Source organism: Mus caroli, unplaced genomic scaffold (genome assembly GCF_978045245.1).
Source record: "Mus caroli unplaced genomic scaffold, Mus_caroli_1 scaffold_6, whole genome shotgun sequence".
NCBI classification, from domain to species: Eukaryota; Metazoa; Chordata; class Mammalia; order Rodentia; family Muridae; genus Mus; species Mus caroli.
In genome coordinates this window covers 97,895,594-97,906,385 of record NW_028227261.1, presented here as the reverse complement: position 1 = coordinate 97,906,385, position 10,792 = coordinate 97,895,594, and the positions used below count along the sequence as shown (strand labels likewise).

General features: G+C 47.0%; 1 protein-coding gene across 1 annotated transcript; it reads right to left on the bottom strand.

Annotated features, from left to right (window-relative positions):
* Positions 1-7,438: 7,438 nt before the first annotated feature.
* Positions 7,439-8,836, bottom strand: LOC110293317 (actin-like protein 7B). Its single transcript, XM_021161193.2, has one exon. The coding sequence runs from the start codon at positions 8,761-8,763 to the stop codon at positions 7,507-7,509; it is 1,257 nt and encodes a 418-aa protein (XP_021016852.2). The 5' UTR covers positions 8,764-8,836; the 3' UTR covers positions 7,439-7,506.
* Positions 8,837-10,792: the final 1,956 nt, after the last annotated feature.

Here is a 10,792-nt window from a genome sequence, read left to right as displayed (position 1 = left end):
TCAACACAGGAGAATCACTGGAAGTCTGAGGCAGCCTGATCTATAGAGCAATTTCCAGGTCAGCTAGGACCACACAGTGAGTCCCTGTCTGAATAAAAAAGAGCAAAGAAGGAAGAAAGGAAAGGGGGGGAGGAAGGAAGGACAGAAGGAAGAAGGAAGAGAGAGAGAGAGAGAGAGAGAGAGAGTGAAAAGACAAAGAACATGCCTTAGATATAAAGACACCTGAACCATTGGGTGGAGTCGTCTTCACAACCAAGAACCACAGAGAGAGAACTGAGTAGACCCACAGACAGAGACCAAGCCCGAGGTTCATAGCAAGCTCTTGGATTTGGGAATAAAACTGTTCATTAGCAAGTAAGATTATCCACAGAGATGGTAAGCCACATCTTATGCTATCAAAAATGTAGGCCAGCCATAGTGATGCACACCTTTATCTATCAACTATAAGAGTATCTTTCTCATGATACTTATCGGCAAGATAATCCTTATAAAATTGCTATATAATACTCATCCAAAGGGAAGAAAATATTTCAAAAAGGTGTGTTGGGGGGAATCTCCTTCTAGCTCTAGTGAGCACTGTCATAATTAGAGTTCCTAATGCAAAACCTTAATAAGCACATTGTCATGCCAACCAACACCTGAGTTTCTCTGGAAATAGCTGAGACTCCAGGTCCTGCAGCTCCCTCCTGTCTACCTCACCTCCATCACCTCACAAATAGCGCCACCTGCTGGATGTCACGTGTCCAAACACATGCACATAAGGGGCACATTTCACATTCCAATAAAACCATCTCCCTCGTTCTAAAGTGAAAACTCGACTTTAAAAACAACAGCACTGTCATTATTTGGTCAGCCAACGATGGCACAGTAGCAGCAAGGACTCATACGAGGCTGGGAAAGGATGCAGCCAGGGTCAGAAAAGGCAGGCAAAGAACTGGGGAGCTGGAGGGCCCTCGGGAGAAACCTCGGCTTTCCCAGACTTGCCAAGCACAAGTTCAGAGAGTACAATCATGCTCTCCTTCACATCCCTGCCTGCACAGCCTGAGCTCCAAAGCTGCTCTCAGCCACTCATCTGCGGGCTTCAGCCAGGACTGGAGCAGGAACAAGAGAGTCCGCCTCACCCCTTACCTTTGGCACACACCTTCATGACATCTGTCCTTGTTCACCCCAGGTTCCTCCCATTCAGTCCCTTATTAGCCCCTCCTTAGTCTGCACTGCAACCCTCAGATGGCAAGAAGAGAAACATGGAAGAAGGGAGAGTCACAACTTCCAAAGTCCCACACCACTGCAGTTTTTCTTTGGCTAGAGCCACGGGCAGAAAACTGGGGTTAGAGAGCAGAAGAGCTGGTTTGAACTTGGGAAACAAAGCCCAGCAATGCCACTGACCAGGCTGGGTAATGAAAAGAACACAGAGCCAGCTGCAAAGGCAGCAGAAAAAGGACACTTTTCTAAGAAAGCCCTGCAGCTGCCCAGCCTCCTGCACAATTGTGTGTAGGAGATTGCTACCTGGGTCCTGAGAAATCAGCTTTCTGAAATGGTGGCTGATCAGGAGTATAGAGCTAGGGCTTTCTTTGGTGTGTGTGTGTGGGGGGGAGGGGTGGTAGAGGTTAGCATGTATGTATACATATAAATATGGAGGCCAGAGGACAGCCTGTGGTAGTGTTCTTCCAGAGCTAGCCACCTTGTTTAAGACAGGGTATCTCATTGGCCCGAAGAAGGCCAGTTGGCCAGCAAGCCCCTGGATCCACCTCTCCCTGCCTCCCTGGTGCTGTCTCCACAAGTGTACCACCACATTCAACTTTTTTGTAGGTTCTGAGGTGATCTTTATGCTTGCTACAAAAGCACTTTAACAACTTAGCCATCTGCCAGGTTCCAGGATGCAGGGATACAAGGATGGAGAGATGCAGAGATGCAGGGATATAGGGATACAGGAATGCAGGGATGCAGGGATGCAGGGATGCAGAGATGCAGGGATATAGGAATACAGGAATGCAGGGATGCAGCGATATAGAGATGAAGGGATGCAGGGATGCATGGATTCAGGGTATTACTACTTGTTTTGGTTGTTGAGATAGGGCTTCTCTATTTATCCCTGGCTATCCTGGAACTCACTTTGTAGACCAGGCTAAGCCCCAAACTCAGAGATTCTCCTCCCTCTAGGATTGAAGGTGTGTGCCACCACACCCAGTTCAGAAGGAAAGTTTATTTTGTTTTGTTGTCATTGGCCTAACGAAGTAGACGGGTTGTCTGTTGTTGTTTGTTTGTTTGTTTGACAAATAAAATATAATAAGATGAAGCCAAAGCTATCGTATTGAAATTGGACATGGCAACCCAAAAACAGGAGGAAAAGAGTCCCAAGAGCAGGCACAAGAGTCAGAGACCCTGTCATTCTCACAGTCAGGAGTCCCATAAAAGTTCTAAGCTGAAAACTATGATACACACAGAGGACCTGGTGCAGACCCATGCAGACCCCATGCTTGCTGCTTCAGTCTCTGTGAGCTCAGATGTGAGGTTCCTTGCTCAGTTGATCCCGTTCTCCTAGTGTCCGCCATCCCCTCTGGCTCCTAGAGCTTTCCTCCTCCCCTTCCAGCAATGCAGATTTAAAGCATCCCAGTAAGAACTGGCTCTTGTCTGCAAGGTCTAATTTACTTAGACAAAGAGAAGTGCCCTGGGTTTGCACCCCAGACAACAGGTGCTATTAAGGGACCTAATAATCTGTGTCTTCATGTGGAGCTTCTAAGAGGCGAGACTCTGCCTCTGCCTTACCGTAGTACCTAATACATGACACACAGCCCTGCTCCACCTCAACCTATCAAAATACCACCATTCCATCTAAATTTCACCAAAACCTCCTTCTTCTCCCAAGTCATGCCATAACCCACCCCTTGACTGTAGACACATCTGGCATCCCTCTGCTAGGCAGATGCTCTCACTTTAATGACCAGCTAACAGACTTCATTGGGCTAAGTATTTGTTCCTGGTAGATGGAGGCTGATGTTGAGGCAGGCAAGCATGGAAGGTAGTAGTGTAGCTGGGCCACCCCATTTGGTTTGGGTTATGCACACCTTCCTCTTATAACAATACCCATGGCAGCCTACCTGCTTCACCTCTGTGTGCTATGCACACATCCCCATCTCCACACCATCCACCTAACAACTCAGAAACCCCCAACCCTGTATCAACAACTAGTTCAGTGGTTCTCAGCCTTCCTAATACTGTAACCCTTTAATACAGTCCCTCATGTTGTGGTGACCCCCCAACCATAAAATTATTTTGTTGCTACTTCATAACTGTATATTTGCTACTATTAGAAATTGTAATATAAATATCTGCTATGCAAGATATCTGTTTTGTGACCTCAAAGGGGTTCGTGACCCACAAGTTAGGAAACGCTGAACCAGATTCCTCAAGAAATTGCCATTTATTTTTTTAAAAAGCCTTTTTAAACTAGCCTAGGGTCTTTGGTGCTATGCTAAAATATCACTCAATCCCTATGGTGTTCTCTGGTGATAAGTTAAATGATTTATTTCTATACCCCAAAGATTCCCCCATGATCAAGTGGTTTAAAGAAGATGGAAGGGGGCTAGAGAGATAGCCTAGCCATTAACAGCACTGGCTGCTCTTTGAGAGGACCAGCATTCACAAGGCAGCTCACAACTGTCTCTGATTCCAGTCCCAGGGACTATGATGCCTTCATCTGCTCTCTTCAGGCACTGCACTCATGTGGTACCCATATATACGCAGGCAAATTAGCCATACACATAAAAATAACTAATAATTTTTTAAAGCAGATGGAGGTCTGTCACTTGTTGTCTTAAGGCTCAGGTTGGTGTTTTTGCCTCCACACAGTAACTGAGGCACCCGGTTTCATTCCATCATCAAGGACAGTATCCTTATCTGTGCAGACGCTAAGAAACAAACTTACATACACTCAGAAGGCTGTGATGTTGCTGGGTGATACAATGTCACAGGACCACCTCTGAGCTTGTTGTCCATCACAGGCTAGAACATAATAAAATATACAATGTGTTTCTTCTACTGTCTGTTCCTCTCTGTCTCACCTACAAGTTTCATAATTTTAAGAAACTGGTCTTTTTTTATGTTTTCTTTATATCAATTTGTATCATTTTCTTATCCTTTTCTTGGAGCAGTAACAGAAGCCTATGTAACAGACCACAGTGGACACGCAATCCCCAAATCTATGGACCCCAAGCTCATTCAGGTGACCTCACTCTTCCCACATTCCAGATATAATTTTCTTAAGTGATAATTCGGATGTAATTATAAACATTTGCTTCAACCATAAAATATGATTTTAAAATATATCAGGATCACAGCGGTCAAACAGTTGTCCACGTCTCCCTGGACCATCCTGGTATCGTCTTCCCTGCTGAAACGCCACACCTCCGACAGAAGTGTCATTTCCTTCCGATTTAGAGAATTTCCCCTAGCCATCCTTTAAGGTTGGCCTTTTGGGGACATACAGCTCACCACTGACAGGTTTGTCTTTTTTCTCTTTCCATTCTTGAAAATAACTGTGCTGCTTCTGTCCGGTTTACAGCTGCAACTGAGAAGACTGCTGTCGTCATCCAAGCCAGGGCTCCCTGTGAGCAGGACACTCCTCTTGTTTAGTTTCATTGTGATGCGTCTTGGCACAGTGTTTGCGGTCTTGTTGATAGCAGTTGTTCGGTTTGCTGTCTTGTTTCGTTTTGCTTTTGTTTTACAGCTTTTGTTGTTTTACTCTGCAGCCCAGGTTAGTCTAGTACTTACTATATGGACTAGGCTAGCCTTGAACTTGGAGCAATCTTGATGCTTCTGGTTCAACCTCCTGAGTGCCCACTACCAGACCTGGCCATGATTTATTCTTGACTCTTTTTTTTGGGGGGGGGGCACACTATTGGTCATACCTGCTTCTTCTCTTTTCCACTGGAGTCCTAATGGGAGGAAGTCAGTTAGATTCTTGGCACTGGCCCTAGGGCTCTTACTTATGCAGGCAAACTAGCTTGCATATAAAAGCAGGCAATGTTTTGCTTTCTTTTATACTTTATTTCTATACTTATTGTATGTGTGTGTACACAGGTATGGCACACTGAGTAGGGTGGACAAGGTCCAAAGATGACTTGCAGGAACTAGCCCTCTCCTCCCACACTATAGGTTCTGAGGATTGAACTTGGACCATCAGGCTTGGCATCAAATACCTTTACCCGCTGCCATCTACGCCCTGCCCCCATTCGTTTAAGAACGTACTTTCTCTATATTCCATTTCTACTAAGAAAATGATATTGATCTGTCCTCCAAGTCACTGACTTTGCCGTCTGCCAAAATTCTGGGCCCATCCAGTGAGTTTTTAAAAATCGAATGTGGATTTTTCTATGCTATCATTTATATGATTTTATATTTTTTATTATTTGAGTGTGTGTTCATGTATACTCACACTTGTGTGAGGTTGCTCATTTGTGCATGTAGGGGGCTAGAAGTTGATAAATCTTGTTCTATAGCTCTCTGTCTTATTGTTTGGGACAGGGTCTCTCACTAGATGGATTCAGTTAAGCTAGCTGGTCAACCTGTCTCTCCGCGCCTCCCAGTATGACCATCAGAGGCTTTCATTGCTATCCCAGGCTATCCTACATGGTGCTGGGGATCTGACCCTCATGCCTGTGCAGCAAGCCCTCTCCCCAGGGCCCCCTTGGTACATGAACACACACACACAAATAATAAAAATATAAAATCATATGATAGCCCTGCACGTTTATAGCCTGTTTTCTCCAACTTTCTGCATTTGATGGTAGCTTACAGTAGTTTATTAAATAATTTCACCATGACTGCTTAAGAACCTGTCAGTCATTCCTGATATCTTGTTTTATTTCTCTTTATTTACCTGATTCAGATTGTTGCCTTTTCTTGTGCTTAGTGCAGTTTACTGGCACCTCAGGGACACTTTGGCCAACTACAAAGGCCTTTGGAGTTGTCCCTAACCACGATATTGTCACATCTTACACTAAGTGCAAGTCCCGGGAACTCCCTAAGCAATCATTCATTCCAAGGACTCTCAGAACTTATTAGAATCTATTATACTCTTGGTTATGGTTCAAATTCAAACATGTCCACTGTGTTCTCTCCTGATGTCACATCACTCTCTCAATATCAATGCTTGCTACTATGTACAACTCTTATCAATCAAGAAAGATTCCCCAAGTCTAAGCGCTCAAGGTTTATACTGGAGTTACATTAGGTAGGCATAACTGATCAAATACCGACACGGTTAACCTCAGCCTTCAAGTCAACTGATACTGTGACCTCAACTCCCTTTCCTAAATAGTAATGTTGATCTTTCTGGCATAGCCAATCATTGCCCTAAGACTTTTGAATGTGGCTGGACCAACCCTAAGGAAAAATATTACTTTGAGGTAAGATATAGATTATCTTCCAGATGCTAAGAGCAAAAGTCAGACCAAATTCCTTTACACAATCAAATGTTACTTAACAAGGTGCCATTTTCTCTCAGGTGAAAGGAATATTTTATATACTTTAAAAAGAGAGGGATTGGTAATTTGCCAAGAGGTAGAAAATCAAGGGGGTACTTTGAACACAAACGACAGGCGACTCTGGTTTGCTAGTCAGGGGAGGTGAGACAAGACTCAGCATCTTCAAGCCTCCTTGCTTATCTGTAATGTGAATGGGAGATACTTGTACCATTCATCTCACAACTTGGAATAAGGAGTCTGTTCCCCTGGGTTCTGGGAAAACGCACACCCTGGGATACAGGCTCTAAGAGCATCTGGGAGGTACAATTCCTGCCCTCTCTAACCCCAGGGACCGATCAGAAGGGAGTAAACAAGACGGTGATTTGTGGATGCCTGTTGGTCTTTGCATCTGTGTATCAGACATTCTCTAAAACTCTGAACAAAATTCTAATGTAGTCGCTCGTTTGTGAAGGGAAAATTGGGGTGTTGCTTTTAATATTTCAATAACAGCTGAGCCATCTCTCCAGCCCTCTAGCTGAACCTCTCTCTCCCTCTCCCTAACCTTGGCCCCTCCAGTGCACCATCGCTCCAGAGGAAGGCCAGTGTGAAGGACAGATGGAGGACAGACAGACATGCAACTGGACCTGGAACAGGCGGTGGGATGTACTGGCTTAGAGACCTGAAGGATCTGGGAGTCGCTCACACTGGTTTGACTAAGGCATCCTCACTCAGTGGCGGACGGCCACTTCAAGCTGCCTTCCTCTCTGGAAACACTGCTGCAGCAGTTCCTGCATTCACCTTGCCTCCCAGGAGAAAGTACGTCTCACATCTGGTGACTAGACTGAGTCACATTCATTCAGGCTAAGGAGAGAGGAGATTATCTCTAAACTCAACTTCTCCCCACCCCGCTATCAGATTCGACCAAGAACTCCAGACCAGACATGACCGTTACAGGTTAAACTTTTATGCGAAATTCTGTAAAGGTATAGAGTGGCCCCAGGAGGGGCCTCTGCTCTCCAGTTTTGCCTGTGGGGCCTGCCCCTTAGCATTTGCTGTAGATGGCTGCACAGCCCCGCTCCTCAAACTCTTCTTTGCTGACCCAAAGCTGCTGGAAGGCTTGCAAGGAGGCCAGGATGGAGCCGCCGGTCCACACTGATGTCTTCCTCTCAGGAGCAGCGGCCACCTTGGGGCTGTCCCCTGGGCAGAGGAGACTCAACTCCCTCTGGAAACGCTCGGGGAAGCCATCCAGCATGGTGCAGCCACCGCACAGCAGCACATTAGCAGCCATCGCCTCCTTGAAACCAGTGCCCTGGCAGCGGGCCAGGCAGGTCGCGGTGAGCTCGGGGAGGCCAGGCTGGGTGCAACCCACCAGCGAGGGCTTGAAGAGCATCTCAGAGCAGCGGAAGCGCTCCTGGCCGATGGTAATGATCTTCCCATCTGGGAGCTCGTAGTCGACCTGCAGCTCATCTAGGCCCAGGCTCATCTCCTCCTCGGGCAGCAGCGCGGCATAGCAGCACTTCTTCTTGATGTGTTCTATGATGTGCAGGTGGTCGTCTGAAAACTTGTGGCCTGCCTCATTGAGTAGCTGCATGAGGTAGTTGGTGAGGTCGCAGCCCGCATAGTCTACACGGCTGGGCAGGCCCGGCAGCAGGTCCCCTTCAGAGATGGGCACCACATGCGACACGCCGTGTCCGCTCTCCACCACCAAGCCGGAGGTCTTGCCATATGAATAGATGGACAGCAGCGCCTGGGAGGTCACATGCATGGCAGGGATGCCGAAGGTCTCGAACAGGAGCTCAGCGTACTTCTCCCGGTTGCTGGTGGGGCTGAGCGGAGGGTCGGACACCAGCACCGCATGCTCTTCAGGCATGATCTTCATAGCGGTGTGGAAGATGTACTCCCAGATGTTCTGGATACAATCCCAGTCCGCCACAACTCCGTGCTTCAGTGGGTTAACCAGCTTCAGAGATGCCTCCATGTTGAGCAGCTCATGGCCTACGTATGTCTCCTTGAAGTTGTCTCCAGCATCCGCAGCCATCTCAGCGCTGCGCTTGCCCACGGTTGAGGAGATGAAATAGGTGGGCCTCGGCTCTCCTGCATAGCCGCATTTACAGTACTGAGAACCCAGGTCAATGACCAGGGCCTTGATCTTCCGTATTTTCTTGGGTTTTGTCTTCAGTTGAGTGGAACCTGTGTCCCGGATGCCAGCAGCCTCGGGTGCTGGCAGTGTTCCTGCCTCTCCAGGGTCGCCCTGGGCTGTGCCCATGGGCTTAGGGCTAGGGCTGTTCTTTGTCGCCATCTGCCTCCCTTCCTCACCTTCCTACATCCATACCCTAGAGCTCCTGGGGAGAAATGAGATCCCAGCTTCAGCAGTGCCTTGGCAACCACTTGGGTTGTGATGTCACCAGGAATGGTTCATTTAGATGGGAGTTGGGGGGGGGGGGACCGACTTGCTCTTCTTGCCCTCCACACACATTGGTGACTTAACGGTTTGCTCCAGGACCTGCAGAGACCAGCAGTTTTAGAAACCAAACACACCGGGCTTCGATTCTTTCTTTCCGTTCCTCTCACATGTCCATGCCTGACCATTCAGTGATCATTCCTGTATTTCCTCCTCTGCTCCTTGGCATTGATATTTGAGCCCCTATACAAAATCAGGTAGAGCGCTAGGCACTTCTGATGTTATTTTTGCAGAATCTTGGGGTTGGGCAGAGCCTTAAAAAGGTTCAGAGCAAACCGTTTTTTTGAGGGTGATAACTTTAACTCAAGTTCATCCATTACCGATTAACCAAGTCTCCTAATGACCTTGAAGGCTGTTTCCATTTTAGTCACAAAGCTCAGAGCCTGTGCTGTCCCCTCTTTCATTCCACAAGGCCAAGGCACTCCATAATAACACTAGCAGCCTTTTGCCCTTTTCATCTCACATCTAAGGCCATGGGGACCTGCCACCTCCTGAAAGGAAGGAACCCATCACCATAGTGTCTGTCTCGCATCTAGCACAGGGTTCAGGGTAAGGTCTAAGATGAGACATAAGGTTAGATTCTGGGTTTTGCATTTAGTGTAGAGGTTCAAAGAGTGTAAATTCTTTAACTGAAGTTCATCCAACACCAATTAACCAAGTCTAAAGACCTCTGCACTAAGTGTGGTGAGTATGGGATCAGTGTGTCCCGCTGGAGTTAGATGGTAAAGCAGCCTCAGACATGCATGTTAGGTGTCAATACGTGTGTGCAGCATGTGTTGAGGCTGTCTACTCCTTCTGGATGTCATCTGTACACCGGAGCCTTAGTGTTCCCAATGGTGGGACTTAGCAGGGTCTGACTTCAATGCACACTCTATGACCCTAATGAAACCTATGTTCAAAAATAACTCTTCTCAAGGTTATGTTCTCATCACCTTAGTGCCCAGTGAGGCAGCAGGGCTTGCCAGTTACTGCAGCAACAGTAGACCTTGGTTTAAAAAAAAAAAAAAACTCAGTGTCAACCTGTTCTAATTTCTCTAGTGTTTTCTAACCCTGCCCACCTAGAGTTAAGTCCTTACAAGAGCCCACAGCCTGATGGGACCTGTTTATTCTCCCCACCATACTTACTTCTCCCACCCACCCCATCTAAACTTCTGTGTTCTTTCCCCTGGTCACACTGGTCTTCCTGCAGATTGCCTCAGTTGGGGGTCAGCAAACCCCCAACTCTCTTAGAGACCAGACACATTTATTTTCACTCAGCTTTTGGGCCAGCCTTTGTGATGTTGAACTGTTTCTCAGGCTCACGGGCAATCCTTCAGGGAAAGAGTACCACTGCTCCAATCAGTTTATACACTAGCACAGGCTGGAGCTGGCTGTGTCCTGCTAGCCCCTGCACTAACTCACCAGCCATGGGGCTTAGTCCTCTGCATCTACATCCTTAGCACACATGTCACCTGGTCACCTCTTTCAGCTCTTTACACAACTATTGCCAGCTCAGTGAGGCTAGCCTACGCCACGTCAGCCTGGCCAATCCATCCCCCTTCTCTGATTTGTCTCTAAAAGCTTTTCTAAATTTTATTTTTTTTTTTGTTCAACAAATAAATATGTTGTGTTCCCCCCTTCCCCCCTCGACACCCCCCTTCCTGGTGCACACCAACTAGAATGTAGACCAGATAAGGGTAGAGTTCTGTTGCTTTTTCACTATGGTATTCCTGGCTGCTTTGCAGAGGCACCCAACAATTATTAACTGAGCGAATACATCAATCTTTACTACAAAACTGGGGGTGGGACTTGAAAGATAGTATCTCTAATGTACCCTAACACTAGTCTCCAGTGTCTAGAAAGCCTCTGGTTGCTGAATTATGTCACA

Excerpts from the sequence above, each read along its gene's own strand:
- LOC110293317 (XM_021161193.2), bottom strand. The coding sequence starts at position 8,763 with ATGGCGACAAAGAACAGCCCTAGCCCTAAGCCCATGGGCACAGCCCAG.